This window comes from Mastomys coucha, unplaced genomic scaffold (genome assembly GCF_008632895.1).
Source record: "Mastomys coucha isolate ucsf_1 unplaced genomic scaffold, UCSF_Mcou_1 pScaffold6, whole genome shotgun sequence".
Taxonomy (NCBI): Eukaryota; Metazoa; Chordata; class Mammalia; order Rodentia; family Muridae; genus Mastomys; species Mastomys coucha.
This window is the reverse complement of record NW_022196912.1, coordinates 70657162-70678115: the sequence shown is the minus strand read 5'-3', so window position 1 is coordinate 70678115 and position 20954 is coordinate 70657162. Positions and strand designations below refer to the sequence as shown.

The 20954-nt window shown below is 39.9% G+C and overlaps 1 protein-coding gene across 1 annotated transcript in view; it reads right to left on the bottom strand.

Moving 5' to 3' along the window:
• Nucleotides 1-10875: 10875 nt before the first annotated feature.
• Nucleotides 10876-20954, bottom strand: part of Brms1l (BRMS1 like transcriptional repressor) — a 33407-nt gene continuing 23328 nt past the window's right edge. The window contains exons 5-10 of the mRNA XM_031356128.1: nt 19195-19291; nt 18177-18260; nt 17877-17941; nt 16772-16811; nt 14346-14472; nt 10876-12480 (exon numbers count right to left, since the gene is read on the bottom strand). Of these exons, the coding sequence (XP_031211988.1) occupies nt 12363-12480; nt 14346-14472; nt 16772-16811; nt 17877-17941; nt 18177-18260; nt 19195-19291 (531 nt within the window). The 3' untranslated portion in view covers nt 10876-12362. The remainder of the gene's footprint in view (nt 12481-14345; nt 14473-16771; nt 16812-17876; nt 17942-18176; nt 18261-19194; nt 19292-20954) is intronic.

Here is a 20954-nt window from a genome sequence, read left to right as displayed (position 1 = left end):
TCTTTAATTTCTTTCTTTATTTCTTCCTTGACCAAGTTGTCATTGAGTAGAGTGTTGCTAAGCTTCCATGTGTATGTGGGCTTTCTATTGTTTATATTGTTAATGAGGAGCAGCCTTAGTCCATGGTGATCTGATAGGATGCAAGGAATTATTTCAAAATCTTCTTGTATCTGTTGAGGCCTGATTTGTGACCGATTATATGGTCAATTTTGGTGAAGGTACCATGAGGTGCTGAGAAGAAGGTATATCCTTTTGTTTTAGGAAGAAATGTTCTGTAGATATCTGTTAAATCCATTTGTTTCATAACTTCTGTTAGTCTTACTGTGTCTTTGTTTAGTTTCTGTTTCCATGATCTTTCCATTGCAGAGATTGGGGTTTTGAAGCCTCCCACTATTATAGTTTGTGGTGTAATGTGTGCTTTGAGCTTTAGTAAAGTTTCCTTTATGGATGTAGATACCCTTGTACTTGGAGCATAGAGGTTCAGAATTGAAAGTTCATCTTGGTAGATCTTACCTTTGATGAATATGAAGTGTCTCTCCTTATCTTTTTTGATCATTTTAGGTTGAAATTTGATTTTATTCGATATTAGAATGGCCACTCCAGCTTGTTTCTTGGGACCATTTGCTTGGAAAAATGTTTTCCAGCCTTTTATTCTAAGATAGTGTCTGTCTTTGTCACTGAGGTGGATTTCCTGTATGCAACAAAATGTTGGGTCCTGTTTACATACCCAGTCTGATAGTCTATGCCTTTTTATTGGGGAATTGAATCCATTCCTATTAATAGATATTTTAAAAAGTAAGTGTTGCTTCCTGTTATTTTTGTTGTTAGAGTTGGAATTCTGTTCATGTGGCTATCTTCTTTTAGTTTTGTTGGAAGATTACTTTCTTGCTTTTTCTAGGATGTAGTTTCCCTTCATGTGTTGAAGTTTTCCATTTATTATCCTTTGAAGGGCTGTATTTGTGGAAAGATATTGTATAAATTTGATTTTATCATGGAATACTTTGGTTTCTCCATCTATGGTAATTGAGAGGTTTGCTGGGTATAGTAGCCTAGGCTGGCATTTGTGTTCTCTTAGGGTATGTATGACATCTGCCCAGGATCTTCTGGCTTTCATAGTCTCTGGGGAGAAGTCTGGTGTAATTCTGATAGGTCTGCCTTTACATGTCACTTGATCTTTTTCCCTCACTGCTTTTAATATTCTTTCTTTGTTTAGTGCATTTGGTGTTTTTATTATTATGTGGCGGGAGGAATTTCTTTTCTGGTCCAAACTATTTGGAGTTCTGTAAGCTTCTTGTATGTTCATGGGCATCTCTTTTGTTAGGTTTGGGAAGTTTTCTTCTATAATTTTGTTGAAGATATTTACTGGCCCTTTAAGTTGAGAGTCTTCACTCTCTTCTATACATATTATCCTTAGGTTTGGTCTTCTCATTGTGTCCTGGATTTCCTGGATGTTTTGGGTTAGAAGCTTTTTGCATTTTGAGTTTTCTTTAACTGTTCTGTCGATGTTTTCTATGGTGTCTTCTGCACCTGAGATTCTTCTGTCTCTTGTATTCCGTTGGTGATGCTCAAATCTATGGCTCCTGACTTCTTTCCCAGGTTTTCTATCTCCAGAGTTGTCTCTCTTTTTGATTTCTTAATTGTTTCTACTTCCATTTTTAGGTCCTGGATGGTTTTGTTCAATTCCTTCACCTGTTTGGTTGTGCTTTCCTGTTATTCTTTAAGGGAATTTTGTGTTTCCTCTTTAAGGGCTTCTACTTGTTACATGGTCTTCTGTAATTCTTTAATTCTTTAATTTTTATGTTTCCCTGAAAGGCTTGTGCCTGTTTACCTATGTTCTCCTGTATTTCTTTAAGGGAGTTATTTATGCCCTTCTTAAATTCCTCTATCACCATCATGAGATATGATTTTAGATCCAAATCCTGCTTTCCCGGTGTGTTGGGGTATCCAGGACTTCCTGTGGTGGGAGTACTAGGTTCTGATGATGCCAAATAGTCTTGGTTTCTCTTGGTAAGATTCTTGCATTTGCTTTTCACCATCTGTTAATCTCTGGTGTTAGATGTTCTTGCTTTCTCTGGCTGGAGCTTGTTCCTCCTGTGGGTCTGTAAGCCTGTGTCAGCACTTCTGGGAGATCAGCTCTCCCCTGCTAAGACCCATGGGCAGGGGGCTGTAGATCAGCAGTCCCTCCTGGATGCATATGGATGAATGAAGTACCCTACCTGTCCCAGCTGCTCTGCAGCTTCTGTGGCCTTTGCCTCCTGGCTGGTTCCACCTTAGAAAGTCACCTGAGAGAAAGTAGCAGATCTCACCTGAGTCCCGGGGTCAGAGCACTCCCTGAAGACAAGCTCTCCACTTACGGGAAAAGGTGCACAGAGGAGTTGTATATTTCAAAATAAATTTTGTTAGTTTAATAACAAAAAAAAAAAAAATTGAGTGGAGTCTCCAAACTATGGAGGAGACAATGCATCAACTATACAACTTTCACCAAGTGAAAGTCCAATGTTAGAACTGGATTAAACATAATTGAGTTTGGCCAAAAGAGCCCCATGGAAACCCCAAAACAACTGAGGCTCTTGCCAAGCTTGCTCTCTATAAACTAATAGTAAGGCACTACTGTTGAAGACAACACTTCACACATCTCACTGAGCACTGAGAAGTTAGGCTGGTGCCTTACTGGAGCCTTCACCCCTACTGACCAGTATTCATGATACTGGAAGGCAATGTACACATTAAAAGAAAAGAAGGGTAACCACCAACACAGCTGCAAAACCTATAATCTACAATGGTGACCTGCCTGCATGATTCACTGGTACAATAATGGCACAAACATCAAGAATAACTAACCACAGGCTGGAGAGATGGCTCAATGGTTAAGAGCACTGACTGCTCTTCTGAATGTCCTGAGTTCAAATCTCAGCAACCACATGGTGGCTCACAACCATCTGTAATGAGATCTGAGACCCTCTTCTGGTGTGTCTGAAGACAGCTACAGTGTACTTACATATAATAATAAATAAATCTAAAAAAGAAAAGAAAAGAAATTAAAAAAAAAAGAGTAACCAACCACAATCTGGTTGGATTTAAGACCCACTCCATAAGATGGAACCCACACCTGACACTGCTTGGGTGGCCAAGAACCTGATACTACCTAGGCCTAGGAGATAAACAAATATTATTGTTCTATTAAAGGAAAATAAAAACAAAATGCTCCTAAAGATATTCTACTATACCCATAGATCAGTGTCTCATGAGGCCATAATTAAAAAAGTATTCTTTTGCAGGAGATAGTAAGAGACAAAGAGACTCCCTGGCCAGACAATGTGTAGAGTAAGAGATTTTGAAACACTCAGTCCTAAATGGGATGTCTTCATCAACCCCTCCACTCAGGGCTCAGGGAACTAGGAGGAAGAGGAGGCAGAAAACTGTAAGAGCCAGAGGGGATGGAAGACAAGGAAACAAGACCTTTTAGACACGACATGGTTGAAACACATGAACTCACAGAGACCATGGAAGCATGCAAAGGGGCTGCACATAGTTGAGCCAGCAGGGCCAGAGTGCTGAGACGGGGAAGAACACATGAACTCCCATCCTTAACAAAGACGCTATCTCCAACTGTTAACTGCTCAAAGAAAAGAATAGCTGTAGTGGTTTAAATGAAAATGGCCCCCAAAGGTTCATATATTTGAATGCTTGGTCATCAGAGAGTGGTACTACTTGAGAGGGATTAGGAGGTGTGGCCTTGTTGAAGGAAGTGTGTCACAAGGGGTGGGCTTTGGGATTTCAAAAGTCCAAGCCAGTCCTAATGGTTCTTTCTTCCTGCTGCATTTAGATCCAGATGCAGAATTCTCAGTGGCTTCTCCAGCACCACGTGTGACTACATGCACTATACTTCCTTCCATGATGACAATGGACTAAACTTACAAAACTGTAAGTAAGCACTAACTAAATGCTTTCCTTTATAAGAGTACCTATGGTCATGGTATCTCTTCACTGCAATAGAACACTGACTGAGATAGTTTTCCTCAAAGGAATCTCAGTGGGTATATAAACCACACTAGTGGTAGGCTACATGTCCAGCAATTGAGGGCCAACACAAAACAAACTCAATAGTATTTTTGTAGATTTTTCTGTCTTACCTTGCTTTGTTTGGGCTTTTTTTTTTCAAGTTTACTGGTCCTTTGTTTGTATGATATGGTTTTTAATTTTGTGTTTTGTTTGTATGTGTATGCATGTTTGGTTTTGTTGGGTAAGAATATGGGAAGATCTGGGAGGAAATGGAAAAGGCGAATCAGAATACTTTGTATGAAAATTATCTTCAATAAAAAAATTTTAAAAAACCACACATATGTAATAAACATATAACCTTTCCATGTTATAAGTATTCCCCTATACCCTTGCTATATATTAACTTATTAAATTCTCACTATAAACCTACAATCTTAATTGTCACTTAATCCTCAAATAGGGAAATTGAGACCTCAGAGGTTAAATTTTCAAGCATATAGTCAGTACATTCAGAATTCATAACCAGAAATAGAGTAGCTCCAAAATCTAGGAGTCAAGTCACCTACCACAGCCTTCACCAGAGTGTAAATGTGGGTGGTAGGTTGAATAGAGAACCAAAACAAAAATGGAACTGGGGGGAAAAATCCTTGGTTTTCTGTATGTTCACAGTACTAAGAACATGAGCTATGGGATAGCCCAATTGGCATTATGAAATGTGAAACCATAGTGAATATAGTACTTGAGATTTGTCAGGATAATGATACTGAAGCCAAAGCCTAAGGGCAGTCATTCAAAGAGAGCAGAATGAAGGTCTAGCCAGCTGACTTAAGCAAAGGAATTTAAGCCAACACAGGAAAATGTCAGGGAATGAAGACAATGAAAATCAACCCAGTGTCCCTGTGATAAGGAAAAATAGGCACCCCTATATATTGTCAGTAGAATTATAAACTGGGTACTGTTTATTTATAGAGAAGTTTGACAATATCTAGTAAAATATAAACCAGAATAAATATTCCCAACCATTCAATCCAGCAATTTTACCTGAGATAAGAGATATATCCATGTCATCTTCATAGACCGTCCTAGGTTTTTATTGTTGTGAATAGACACCATGGCCAAGGCAACTCATGAAAGACAACACTTAATTGGGGCTGACTTACAGTTTCAGTGATTCAGTCCATTATCATCGTGGCAGAAAGCATGGTAACATCCAGGCAGACCTGGTGCTGGAGAAGGAACTGAGAGTTCTACATCTGGATCTGAAGGCATCCAGAAGGAGACTGACTCTTCCACGCTGGGTGGAGCTTGAGCACTAGGAGCTCGCAAAGCCTGCCTCTACAGTGACACACTTCCTCCAACAAAGCCACACGTCCTAATAGTAGCACTTCCCATGGGCCAACCATATCCACACTACACAGAATAAAAAGGTTATGTACACGAGCGTTCACTTCAGACTTGTTTGATTAAGAAAGGGGAAGGAAGGTGTAGGTGTAGATGAAATCCAAATCGACCTCCACGTGCAGCCCTTCATTCAGAGTAGACTTGACGGACACACACAAACCACAACCAATTACTAAGACATATTATGCTTGAAAAGGGATGCAGAAGGATAAACTATAGTCTTCCTTTAGTACAAAAGGACAGGCCTTCTGTATCCCTTCCTCTTTAACTGGAAGACAAATGTAGAACAGACGCTTTTTTTTTTTTTTTTTTTTTTTTTTTTTTTTTGGTTTTTCAAGACAGAGTTTCTCTGTGTAGCCCTGGTTGTCCTGGAACTCACTCTGTAGATCAGGCTGGCCTCGAACTCAGATATCTGCTTGCCTCTGCCTCCCAAGTGCTGGGATTAAAGGCACCCGCCACCACTGCCCAGCTAGAACAGACTCTTGCAAAATCTTCTAAGCCTTGGGATGGAAGTAGAAAAGTTAGAATCAGAAGGTCAAGAAGGCAGTGTCCAGCAAAGCAACTTCCCTCCTCAGGAGTTTAAACACTGGCCATGATCTCAACTGAATGTTCCTTTGGATAGTGAATAGCAAAAGAAACCGAAGTTCTCAAGGATGGAAGGATGAGTGATATAATCCTGGGCTTCCTCTCTAGAGAAGGCAAAGACTTGGCAGGAGCTTGGAACCTCCGCAAGGTTATAGTGTGCTCTCTTATGTACATTACACATCAATATTTACAAGATGATTTAAACCCACCAAGTATGAGTCAAATGAAAAACTACTATAGTCTTGGGAGGCAGAAGCAGATGGATCTCTGTGAGTTCAAGGCCAGACTGCTCTACATAAATGTTGTGGTCCAAGTCTAGGACTAGATAGTGTGATTCTGTCTCAAAACAAACAAAACTACTAGGGTTCATGGCTAAAAAAACTTAAAGTGCTAAAGGTACTTAAGTATAATGACCCACTGACACACATAACCTACTGAAATCCAAACTGACCTCCACGTGCAAGCACTTCACTGTCTCCACCGTGAAGAAGCCAGTTGCAGAGCCTTTCAGCAGCAAATGAAATCGGATATTTTTCTCAATATCCTTGTAAGGAAGGTAAGGTTGAGTCTCTACCCAATGCCCTTCTTCCTTACAGTCGAACATAATTTATAACCTTTAGTATCAGTGGTGAAAGGGTACCACACAGCCTGCTTCTAAAACCGGAGGACTACAGCAATCTCCCCTAAAGGTCACCCACCCACACCCTCTTAGCAACAAATAGAAAAGAACGAGGACCCGAAAGGTATGCTGTCTAACTGCTCTTAGCCTCCTTTTAATAAAATGTCTTGAAAGAGAACATAAGCTCCAACTTTTGGCTTTCTACAGCATAGCACACGCCTTTTCCCTAAAAGATAAGCTATTTGAGACTGTTTCAAATATTCATGGCATTTTTGCTTTTCATAGTTGGAGAGAAATGTTAAGCCCCCCCAAAAACAAAGTAGGACAAATAAGTAGTCAGAATTCTTACATTTTTGTTCATTTTGTTTTGCACATGCAAAAACTAATTACTTTCAGCTTAAATATTAAACACAAATGTGGCACATGACAGGACACAAAAATTATAACTTTTTTTTTTATACACCAGGCACCATGTCTGCCTGGACACTGCCATGCTTTCTGCCATGATGACAATAGACTGAACTTCTGAAACTGTAAGCCAGCCCCAATTAAATATTGTCCTTTATAAGAGTTGCCTTGGCCCCAGTGTCTCTTCACAGCAATAAGACCCTAATTATTATAACTTTTTTTAAATCACTGGCTATCCATTAGTCAGGGACCACTCTGTTCCAATAAGTTAGTCAGAGTGGCAGGATACATGGTCTAGAAAGAATTTAGAAGTAGGCTAGAAGAGAAGACATGGTGTTTAAGAGCATTTCCTGCTCTTCCAGAGGACTCAAGTTTGGTTCCCAGCACTTTATCTGATGGCTTACTATCTGAGCCTGTAACTCCAGCTCTAAGGGATCCAGTGCTCTCATGGCTAGCACCCTCACACACACACACATGCACACACACACACTTCACTTGCAGAAAGAAGCACATATACATTAATGAGCATTTTTAAAAATAAATCTTGAGAGGCTCTGACAGTATCTGACTAACACAGAAGTAGAGGCTCACAGCCATCCATTGAACTGAGTACAGGGTCCCCAATGAAGGAGTTAGAGAAAGGACCAATGGAGCTGAAGGGTTTGCAGCCCCTTAGGACTCAACCACCAACCAAGGACTATACATGGTGGGACTGATTGCTCTGGCAGCATGTGTATAGCAGAGGATGGCCAAGTCGGTCATCATCGGGAGGAGAGGCCCTTGGCCCTGTGAAGGTTCTGTGCCCCAGTGTAGGGGAATGCCAGGGCCAATAAATGTGAGAGGGTAGGGTGGTAAGCAAGGGGAGGGGGAGGGAACAGGGGTTTGTTCTTGTTGTTGTTTTCTGGGGTTTTTTGTTCTGTTTTGTTTTTGAGGGGAAACTGAGAAAGGAGAAATCATATGACATGTAAATAAAGAAAATATCTAATAAAAAAAGATTCAGTAAAAAAAAAAATCTTAAAACAAAAATGTAGGAGGTCTTGGGAAGGCAAGAGGGTGGCCCACAGTGAGCAATGGGGGAATATCCCACAAATCACACACAGTGCACAACCATGGATCCCTGCAGCTCATCCATACAGATAAGGGGCATGCCTCCTCTCCACCTCTAGTCTGAACTTTCCTATACTTTTTAGCATTTGACATCTCTTCATCTTTCAAATGCAATAGCTTACATTCCAATTTAGTGATTCTACATAGAGGTCTTAGTTAATGTACACATGTCCACCCCTCACTCACTCCCTTTCCTTGAGAGAAATGCAATTTCATTTCATCTTACAGCAGATTTATTGAGTACAGAGACGGACTTTTAGAAACATCAACCAGTTCCCCTAGTCTTTTAAAATAATTACCAAACAGGGGTAAGGTACACGGACAGCTCTGTAAGTAAAATCCTAGGTAGCAATGGATACACCAGAACATAATATTCACTTCATTTCTTTTTCAGTTTGTTGGTTTGAAACAACCAACAGATAGCCCAGGCCAGCCTCAAACTCTGTAGCCAACTCTGATCCTAAAGTTCCAATCTTCTGCTCTGCCTCCCACATACTAAGACCACCACAGGCATGTACCCCCACCCCAGCAAGAACAATCTTTACTGCAGACAGAATGAAATCCCTCAGTGCTCAGTCCTCGGACATGAGCCAGGATAAAAGGGCTAAATGAAGTGCATTCCACTAGTGTTTGCTAGTAATTTGAACTAGATGATGGCTGGAACTGTTTTCTTAACTGTGAGATGACGATGACAGGCAAGGTGAGCTGACTGAAAACAAAGAGCTGTGGTAGAAAAGGCCCAGCCACTGACAGCAGTGGTACAACACACCGCTGTCCAATGAGTCTCCGGAATAAATGTCATGACTAAAAGACTAATGGGTATTAGCCCTCTATCAGATGTAGGGTTAGTGAAGATTTTTTCCCCCATCTGCAGGTTGCCGATTTGTCCTATTGACGGTGTCTTTTGCCTTACAGAAGCTGTTCAGTATCATGAGGTCCCATTTATCAATTGTTGATCTTAAGGCCTAAAGCCGTTGGTGTTCTTGTTCAGGAACTTTCCCTCTGTGCTAATGACTTCAAAGCTCTTCCCCACTTTCTCTTCTATCAGATTCAGTGTATCTAGTTTTACATTGAGGCCCTTGATCCACTTGGACCTAAGTTTCATCCAAGGTGACAAATATGGATCTATTTTCATTCTTCTACATACAGGCATACCACCAGTTAGACCAGCACCATTTATTGAAGATGCTTACTGTTTTCCAATGTCTGTTTTTGGCTTCCTTGTCAAAGATTAAATGTCCATAGGTGTTTGGGTTTACTTCTGGGTCCTTGATTTTATTTCATTGACCAACCTGCCTGTCTCTGTACCAATACCATGCAGTATTTATCATGATTACTTTGTAGTACATCTAGAGTTCAGGGATGGTGATTCCCCTTGAAGTCCTTTTATTGTTGAGAATTGTCTTGGCTATCTGGGGTTTTTTGTTTTTTCATATGAAGTTGAGAATTTTTTTGATGGGGATTGCATTGACTCTGTAGATTGCTTTTGGTAAGATGGACATTTTCACTACATTAATCCTACCTATCCATGAGTGTGGGAGATCTTTCCATCTTCAGAGGTCTTAGTCAAAATGTCTAACATTGGAGATAGGGAACTCAACAAATCCATCTCCAATAGACAGACAAGGCCTCAAGTGGAGGAACTGGGTTACCAAGCCAGTCAAAATTTCTGACCTAGAATTGTTCTACTCTAAAAGAACTGCAGAGACAAAAATGGAGAAGAGACTGAAAGAAAAGCGGTCCAATCACCAGCCCAACTTGATCTTCACCTCATTGGAGTGGGGTGGGGGAGGCACCAAGGCCTGACACTATTACTGACTGATGCTATGATGTGCTTACAGACAGGAGCCTGGCATGGCTGTCCTCTGAGAAGCCCTACCTGCAGCTGACTGAGACAGATGCAGACACTTACAGCCATCCATTTGAACTGAAGTTAGGGACCCCTATGGCTGAATTAGGGGAAGGATTAAAGAAGCTGAAGGGAAGAACAACCCCATAGGAAAGCCAGCAGTCTCAACTAGCCCAGCTCCAGGGAGCTCTGACCAACCGGGAGCACACACTGGCAGGTCCAAGGCCCGTGGCACACATATAGCAGAGGTCTGCCTGGTCAAGCCTCAGTGGGAGAAGATGCATTTAATCCTTGAGAGACTTGAGGGCCCAGGGATTAGGAAGGCCTGGGGGGGAGGGGAGGAGCACCCTCTTGGAGGCAAGGGGGAGGAGGAATGGGATAAGGAACTGTGGAGGGAGACCAGTGGGGGGAGCAATGATTGGAATGTAAATAAACAAAATAAGTAAAAAAAAAAAAAAAAAAAAAAAAAAAAAAAAAAAAAAAAAAAAAAGACTAATGGGAAACTGTAGTAAAATACTTCATATCATTGGCAAGAGATATGAAATATTACTCATGCCATTGACAAATGTATGCTTACCTTGATCTTAATAAGAGGGTGGAATAGTAAGTCAGAATATAGAAATTAAAGTTTTCATAGTAAGTGTGAGAAATAAATCTTTAAATTTTTTCTGGTTAAAATTTCAAAACAGGGTACACTTATTAAAGTATAACACAACTGCATGTGTGTTTTTGGTTAAATATAACTTAGCTTCTTGAACACCTACATACACCTCATAGAGGTGCACATGTGGGAAGCCAAGCAGAAGCCCTTGCCCAGCACAGTGGGCCTGCTGACGGCAGCACAAGAGGACTGGGTATAAACAACTGAACGTGAGTAAAAATAAGTAACACACAACACTGCAAATGATGTTCAAACACTTCTCTTTATTACATACTAAATTTAAAAATACAAATCTCATTAAAAATGCTTATCAAACATCATATATATATGTATAATATATATATATATATATATATATATATATAAGCACTGCCAAATGCTACTGGATTGGGATAGTCTGCACAGCCACTAAGGGTGATCAGAAACAGAACAGAGCAGCACAATGTTGCTGATACTGAACTTCAAAAGTCAGATGGTTACAATTTGGCAACTGTGGAGTGCACGGGACACCTGCAGAGGTAAAATCATAAGGAACTAACGGAACCATGCAGAGACTCCTTTGAGGAGTATTAAGTGAGTCTTCCTCATCCTCTTAAATACCATTGTAACAGAAATTAAAGTGCATGAGAACAGTAGAGTACTTCATTTGGTTGTACCCTACATACACACTGTAGCCAACTGCACTGCCAGCTGAGGGCTCCAGTTTTCTACACAGTTCCAGAGGCTTTCCAAGTTAATTCTGAATATGGCTAAGGGAAGGGAGGCCAACATTTTCTAAATTGCACCAAATGGCCTTAAAATATTAAAAACACTGGTTTGTTGTTTTGTTTTGTTTTTAAAAAATACTAATTTGGGGGTGGTAGAGTTAAGGGAAGTGTCTAGCAATAAAATTAGAGTAGGAATCTAGTTTTGCCTCTGGAAAATGCTTACTAAAATCTTCGAAAGTTCAGCTATGCAGAAAGCACGACCATACTGCCAGCCACTTGTCACTCTGACACTGTGCATCATAAACACCAGGCAGGATACCTGCCCTCTAAGAGCTCACAATGAACACAGGCCGCAACAATGGTCACACTTGACACAATGCTACTAATAAACACCAAATATGATCGGCAAAAGAGGTCACCGCCATCAAGGAAGAAGAGAAGGAAGACCAGTCTAGAAAAGTGCTCCCTTTTCTTCTCAAACCCAACAGATTAATTTGGGGTAAGTAAAACAAGATTGTACAGGTAGGCCACCAGTTCTAAGTATGCTGGGGACGCTGTATATACACACTCACACACTTATGTATAAATTTCAGTTCTGATTGAAACTAATGCACTAATACAAATCATTCATAGGAAACATTTCATCAGTTTTATGTACAAACACGAGTGGCAATGGTGGGGATTTAAAACTGCAGATGACTGCGCTTGTAGTTCATTGAAGGTGAGGCACACTCACATGAGTAAGACACAGAATGAAACAACACTGAGAAAAAAATACATACCAAACAGACCTGTTGGCACGGGACCTACGAGGCAAATAAACGTGATGGTCATGATTAGAGTTTATCACTATTTCTCTTAATGACTTACTAATATGGGGTCTATTTAGAGTACTACCTAGAAGACACATTCTCTCATGATTGGATGAAAATATTAAGCTGCTGAATACATTTTCTTGGCTCCCATGGCACATTACACTTGGTAACACTAATAAGGTAGATGTAGGTAACACTTAAATCGTGATTACGAATGTTTAATTGAATATTTCCCTTTCTGTAGCTGTGAAATGTAAAGCTTAGATTTGCTTCCATCAGGCCTCTTAAACCAAACTTCATCATGGTTAATTGTTGTAATTACAGCACTAAAAAAGAAAAAAAAAAAGAATGAATTACAATATGGCTCATTTCATTTCGATTTATTTTATTATTACTGGGGGTTTATTTCTCTTTTCCTTTTCCTTATATTTTTAAAGACATGTCTTTATAGCCCAGGTTGGCCCTGAGCTTGCATTTTCTCTACCTCCACCTGGTTTATACTAATCTTCAGATTACTAGCTTAAAAGCAAGGTTTCATATCAGTTAAAATAGGTTCAGCAGGTTCACTTACCAGAGGCTGTACTATCAACTCAAATGTTATCTAGAAAAAAAAGGTGTTTCTTAACTGTAGAAAGCTGATACTCTGAGAATTTACCAAAAAGGATGAAAGCAATAACTCATTAATATTTCCAAAAACCACAGCAAGGTAATTTATAGGCTGCATGAATAATTATATAAACCATAAGTCTAGATTATCACTTAAAAAGACATTTCTAGTTTTAAAGTTATATTTTAATTACAAAGTACTCCTTTTCTAAGATTTATTTTTGGCTTTCAGCTTAAGTGTATGAATGCTTTAGCTGCATAGTGTACACGGAGTGCAGTGTCCACAGAGACCGGGAGAATCAGACCCCATTGAGCAGGAGCTAACTAACAGCTGTGGTACTGGGAGCCAACCCAGTCTTCTTGGAGAGCTGCTCTTAGCAGCTTCACGGTTTCCCCAGCCTCACTAAATACTCGTCAAGGTTTTACTAATTTTCTTTTCCTCTCCTGCCTTAATTAATATTTTTTGTCTGAAATACAGTCTCCTGTATGCCAGGTTGCCCTCCAACTCTATTTGTAGCTATTTGTGTTGGGAGCACAGAGGTCCCTGTGCTCACAGATAACCTACAGGGAGGGATTCCAGGAATGTTAAATACGCAGGCTTTCTACCCAGAAGTCTGGGATTGGAGCTGGCTAATAGCCTAGTTGATCCTAGGCTCCCTGAATGGCCAGGAGTTCTCACAAGCTCCCACACACAGGGCTGGAGATGGTCAAGAGATGACCTCTGCGCTGTCTGTATGACTGGGACAACCCCAGACCCTCCCCTAGGCCCTTAAGACAGCACACATAGCCCACCTCTAGAACCCATCTTCATGGAAGAAGTGACACATACTTTTTGAGAAGAGTTCGAAGTAATTATGCCTCCTTGTGCACACAAGATTTGTGTTACACTAGAAAAAAAATTTTTTTCCCAAATTGTACTAAAATATGCCCAAATTAAACAGCCTAGAATCAGACTCTAGAAGTCTGAACCAACACCAGCTACTAAGTCACACTGAACCGGATTTTCTTTCTTGCTTCATGTAGTTCATTACTCTACTGGCTGCGGCCTGTGGCACTTGTGGAGATCCCCACAGCTAAGTCTGGCCTTGAACTCCTAATCTTACAGTTTCCACTTCCCTAGTTCTGGGATTATAGGCTCTCTACCCTGCCTAGTTCATGGAGTGTTGAAATTGGGATTATATGTATGCTAATCAAGTACTCTGACCACTGAGCTGCACTGCCAGCTGGTATGTTTATCTAGAAAACTGAAATGGGACCAGAAGAATTAAGAAGTAATTGGCCCACCAAAAATTCTTAATAGTCTGGTTTTAAAGTCATTGTATTAGGATCATAACAATTAATTACAATGTAAGAACTAATAAACAGGATCACTTATGAATAAAAAATCCCAAGCATATGCACTATGTTAATGCTGTGATCAACTCTAATGTGACGCCTACAATATAAACACTAACGATTGTGCACACCTGAGTGTAAAAAGGACCCAGAGGAACTAATGATACATGACAAGTGTCCTTCAGAGGTTGCAAATACTGTCTGACAACAGGTGGAACAGCAAACAACGCCATGCCAGGAAGCTTCTTACCTTGTGGGACACTCATCTTTTTTATCAATACATATCGTTTGTCCACGTATATACCATTCGCCATCATAATACAGTCTTCCCTCTTCAGATCTAGCACTGTGCAGATGTTTTTCCAGTTTCACAGGCGCTAAAGGGATTGGTTAAATAACTGTCATGTTAATAAGACAGAACTGCAAAAGTCAACAGTAATACATGCACATGTGTAAAAACACTTGAAATATTATCACACAGAAACCTAAAATGTAATAAAAACAAGAACATCTTACTTTTTTAGTTTACTATCTAATGCAAACAAAGGTAAGCAAAGACCAGTGAAGCAGAGCCAGAAAGGTAAGCAAGCACATAAATGATTAATTACCAGCACCATTTTAAACAGCCCTGAAAAATACGAACTGCCACCTTTCCAGTGAAAATTGCCTTTCAAATCTCCTCCTGTATAAGGCGTCTCATACTTAGAAAGACGCAGAATATAATGTTTAATGAGGTTTCCAGAACTTTAATTATCCTAAGTAAAACAGCATTTCCGACTCTTGGAAATGATTTGCAGGGAAAACATGTTCTTTATGGAAGCACACACATGTGACTGTCACAGTCATACCACGCACTAGCCACACCTTCACCATTCATACTTTCACTTCTCAGAAAATCACCAACACAACTTCTCACGGACTCCCGGTTTATCTGCTTCCCCACTGTCTCTCCAAGAACCTAAAATAGTCTCTGGTATGTAGGGAGTAGTGATAGGACATATGCGCTTGTTTTATAGCCATTCATTTATTCACTACACGTCTGAGTCCCTCCTATGCACAAGGAGCTGTGCTGGGTGCTGAGGAAAGAATAAACAAAGAGACAGGAGCCAGACTCCGTAAAGCTTGCAATCCAGTCGGGAGGCAGACAAACAAGTAGAGAATTAGTTTAAACGTGCCAAGAGCCAGTGAGATGGCTCAACAGGTAAACATGCATACCATACAAGCCTCATGATCCGAGTCTGATGTCTGATTCCCAAAACCCCAAGTGAATGGAAAGAACCAACTCTCAAAAGTTGTTCCGTGCTCCTTACATGTGTGCCATGGCATGCATGTGATCATACTCTCTCTCTCTCTCACACACACACACACTCACCTCCCAAAAAACCCCACATGCACAAGCATAATAATTTTTTCTTTAAAAAGAATTGTGGAATTTATCATTCCTAAGAATAAAATAAAATGTACAAATGGAGATGAGTGTCATAAAGAAAAGCAGTATAAAGCTAAACACAGGTTAAGAAATGGAAGCCGGGGCTGGCGGGATGGCTCAGCGGATAAGAGCACTGACTGCTCTTCTGAAGGTCCTCCCCCCCCAAATTAATGATTCAAAAATATTCTAGAGACTTAGGCATCTGACCCTCTAGTCAAGGTATATAGGTGTTAATTTCCTGATATGAAATTAAGTTTAATGGAACCACTGAAAGAAAAAAATTGGAACATTCTTAAAGATAAATATCTCTTAAATATACTTTTGAAATTGAATAAGAAATTCTTTTCCTTAATATTTAAAAGTTATTTTTTAATCTAACCCCAATATAATATACCGAAGAATTACAAAAAAAAAAATCTATAAACAACAACAACAAAAAACCCACAGAGACCAATGTTCATCACAACTTGGGCAGTTCTCTTAGAGTTGTAAAAAAATCAGAAGGTTAAAAAAAAAAGATAGATAATCCTAGCATTCAGGAGTCAAAGGCAAACAGGTCATAATTTTAGAAAAGACTTATTTCAAAACAAAATCTCTCAGTATTCCACAGGCAGAATTCTAATCTCTGTTCAGAAAAAAAAAAGGTTAAAAAAAGAAAGGAAATGAGAAAAAGACACTCCTAAGAAATTTAGTATACAACTCTAAAAATTCTGACTCCCTGGAACCAATTTGTGAGTTCCCAACACTTCCTTTAAAGAAGTAAGGGGCTGGGGCTGGAGAGATGGCTCAGCGGTTAAGAGCACTGACTGCTGAGTCCTGAGTTCAAATCCCAGCAACCACATGGTGGATTACAACCATCCGTAATGAGATCTGACACCCTCTTCTGGTGTGTCTGAAGAGAGCTACAGTGTACTTATAACAACGTAAATAAATCTTAAAAGAAAAAAAAGAAGTAAGGGGCCAATTAAAAAACAAAAACAAAAAACAAAACCTGGGTAAATGCATCTTGTATTACAGATCTAATATCAGTAAGAACTATAAGGCTTAACAATGAAAGAAGGAAGACATACACAGCACTGGAAACCTTCAAACTTTTACAGGAAGCAGGAGACTCCTGATTCCTCATCAGTTACAGAGATCACTGGTTAAGGGAACCACTATTGTGCTCCTTCCTCCTTGGTATGCAGGTGACTGAACCACCCTGACTGAACAGTTCTCCACAGAATATGTCACAACTCATAACTTACGTTCTGTTTTAACTCGGTGTGGACCCAACGTAGCCATTGCCTAAGAAAAAGAGATGGGGAGAGGAGAGAAATCAGACTGAAAATAGATTTTGCTATCCATAATACATACAGTGTCCTCGATTGGTTCAATAACAGAATAAAATATAAACATTAGCTGTTCTTGTTTTCTTCTGGTGCTAGGGGAAGAACTCAAGGCATCACACATGCTAGGCAAGCGAGTTAGGCAAGCGAGTTAGGCAAGCACACCAGAACTGAGTCACTCCCAGCCTCCGGGCTAATGACGTCTACAGTCATAGAGAACACTTTCTTCCAAAATAAGTTCTCTGGGCAATTTATAAAAATGGGAATTTTTTTTACATTTTAAAGATATTTATTTTATGTATGTGAATACAATGTCACTCTCTTCAGACACACCAGAAGAGGGCATCAGGTCCCATTACAGATGGTTGTGAGCCACCATATGGTTGCTGGGAATTGAACTCAGGACCTCTGGAAGAGCAGTCAGTGCTCTTAACAAATGAGCCATCTCTCTAGCCCCAAAATGAGAATTTTTAATCTGGAAAGCAAGCCTCAAACCTTGTAACCCACCTCCCAAGAAGGCCAAGAAAGGAGGCTTTCAAGTTCAACGACTATTGGGGGGGGTCTAGAAGACAAAATGACTTCTAGAGCAGTCTGAGCAAAATGAAAAATAAAAATGGTAATAGAAATAAATAAAAAGTAAAAAAAAAATGACAAGATACATAGCTTCATTCATAAACAAGTATCACAGAGTCACATCTCGATAGTTATTAATAGAATATAAAACACACAGGTTCAATGTATTCATTCAAAAAACATTTACTGGGTGCCTTCTATACACCAAAAACAGACAAAGCTCTGAACCCTAACACTCTAGGCAAACTAAACATATGCTTCTACTTACTCTTGTATAAATTATTACAGGAAAAAATACAAATTACTGACATGTCTCTAATTCTTAAAATATTCTATAGCCCATGTTAAGCAAAGCATATTTACAACAATTATATTTTCATATATCGATGACCAAATTCTCAAAAGGCAGAGTATAAAAATGTACTTTTGCTGCACCATTCGATAATCATACCTTCCTAATTGTTGTCCAGTCCTCAAGAATATCGAGATCCTGCAGCATATAAACTATATATGGACGTTGAGGCGTCAAGGTCAACTCGGCAGCAAGAATGTCACACACCCAGTGAACTGATGCAGGAAGACTATGGTTCAAGGCCAGCCTGGGCTACATGCAAGACCTTGTCTCAAAAGCACCTGTACAAACTGACCACACTGCATCATGACCAGCTGTGTCCCCTCCACCCTGTGTACTGGCCACAGCAATTTCCAAGCCAAGCACAGTGTGAAAACCCAGAGAGTGTGCAAAGGATATCTGAGACAACGACTGGCTTCTTTTTGTCAGGGCTGAAAGGATCCTTCCGCTTTTTTCTTGACTGAAGCTCATCATTCCACAGTTCTGCAAGGGAATCAAAGCGTGAGATGATTTCTAGTGGCCACAGGAGGAAAGAATAGCACAGAATTTCATGTTTACTGCTTATGTACATACAAGTCTCCAGAGAAACTACACACAGAGGTAATTTGTTCTCTTTTTGTTTTCATTTTTTATATTTATTTATTTATACATAATGTTGTGTGCATGCTTGCACACCACAACATACACATGGAGGTCAGAGGGCAGCTTATGAGGGTGTGTTCTCTCCTTCCACCACATAAGTGCTGGGGATCAAAGTCAGGTTGGTGCCTTGAAGACAAGCCCCTTTACTCTGAGCCATCTAGCCAGTGGTTGCCCTGAGGTAGCTATGCAGCCTTCCAGACAAGGATATCCATTTAGAAAAACTAATCAACTGTCCACAGACACCTAAGTCATGAGCAAGGCACCCACACTGATCTCATCACATCTGCCCCAGCTACAGCAAAGAAGCAAAATCAAAACACAAAAACCAGTAATACCTACTCAAGAACTGAGGGCCAATCTAGTAAAACTTCTATCAGTGCACAAGAGAAAACTTCCCTATAGTCATCCTGAAATGGCCACACTTCATACTGACCTGGTCTAATCGTCATGGAAGTGTTTCCTTTCTCCAAGGCAAAAACCTACCGCCCTTAAACATTTACTCGTTGCCTGGAAGAATGCAGGAGGCTGTCTTCCAGCACAGTCCCATGGGTAGTTCCTGTCACACTGCTGGTCTGTCCCTTTTCCTATGCTGTCCCTTTTCTTTACATCTTTCTAGACTGTGATTCTGAATCCAAGGAACAACCTCTACTTGATCTCGTTCTTCAGAAGTCTCCCCCCACCCCACCCCCAGTTCCTTCTAGCCAGGACATCGCATTTGCATAGCATCTATTCATGAAGACTGAGGCTTTTGGGGATACCACACCACAGCCCTGACCTGAGGTAATGTCGATGCTGTGCCTGTCCTCCTCAAGCCTTCTTATCTTCTCCTCAAGCTCACTTTGGACTGTATCGTATAACAAAAGCTTTTCACTCTGGAAAGAAACATGATACTTACGTGAAAAGAAAGAAATACCAGTTTATCTTAACTAGTAATACCAAATGACTTAGCATACTTTAATATATGGTGACTTGAGTTTGTTGTCTGGTTTGGTTTGGTTTGGTTTAATAAATAATTGTTGTATTTGCTTTTTTCATTTATCTAAATCATTTTTGCCACTCCTGTCCCCCATTCTGAGGATTGAAGCAAGGGTGTGTACACACTAGGTAAGTGGTCACCTCTAAGCTATATCTTAGCCCCCAAATTTAAAAATTTGAAGAAGAAACGTTCAGTATATAAAAGAAATAAAACCAGGGGTCAGCTATAAAAACAGATTTAACTAAGTAAAATAATATCCTGTTTAAGAATATCTAAATTGAAGCCAGAGAGAGATGACTCAGGGCACTTGTTGCTCTTGCAGAGGACCCAGGTTCAGTGCCCAACACCTACGTGGCAGGAACTCAAAACCATCTGTAACTCTAGCTCCAAGAGATTTGATGCCCTCCACAGACATACATGTGCGCACGTGCGCACACACACACAAACAAACACACACACACACACACACATATGCCTTCACGTGCCCGTAGCAGGAACACACATACACACATGAATTAAAAAAATAAATTAATTTTTAATTAAGTAAAATAGATCATACTGGGTTTTTACTGTGCTACATCATATTAAATACAGCAATATATTTAGGTACAAATTTTAGAGCCATTTAAAGTAACTCAATAAATATATTTCAGTTAGAATATACTAAAGCAATAGATTGACTTACAAAAAGGTAGTATGATAACTCAATTATAAAAGTAAAGATTAATTACATCAGACTCACTTGCTAAAACAGACAAAACAGGATGAGGATAAAGCCTAATGAGAGAGCACTTACCTAGTATGTTAAAAGCTCTTGATCAATCCTAAGCACCACAAAAATATAAAACCATGAATAAAATAGACAGTGAGTAAATAAATAGATAGGTAGGTAGATAGATAGATAGATAGATAGATAGATAGATAGATAAACAAACCAACCAATGGGGGATACATACAGTATAACCTTCAAGTAAGTGCAGATTAAATTTGAAATCTGTATCAGAAGAATTCACAATCAACACACAGACCTGCTACCTATGGGTGTGGCCTTCCCCAACTTTCCCCACAAGAAGTCTTGTCTATTCCAGTAGATTTCATAAGATACTCATATCTACAGTATTCCAGTATCAACTTGAAGTAATCTTGTGGTGGGTGGCTTGTGACTCTGTTAGCAGCTTGTCCCCTCTCTAACTTCATATTAGCGATTAAACCTAGGGCCTTGTATCTGCTGGGCAAGTGCCTACCACTGACCTCTACCAGCCAGCTTTTACTTTCAGTTTGTGACAGAACCTTACTAAGTTGTTCATACTGACCCTGAGTTCACTCTGGAGTCTAGGTAGCCTATAAACTTGGGATGGTACTGCCCTAACCATCCATGAACCTAGAATTACATACCTTCTTTACCATGTCTAGCCTTATAGGCTTTTATGAAAGACACTCTGTGTTATATTCATATACATTTTATAGCTTTTTTACAAAAAGAGCTACAGTGCTGGGCAGTGATGGCACAAGCCTTTAATCCCAGCACTTGGGAGGCAGAGACAAGCAGATTTCTGAGT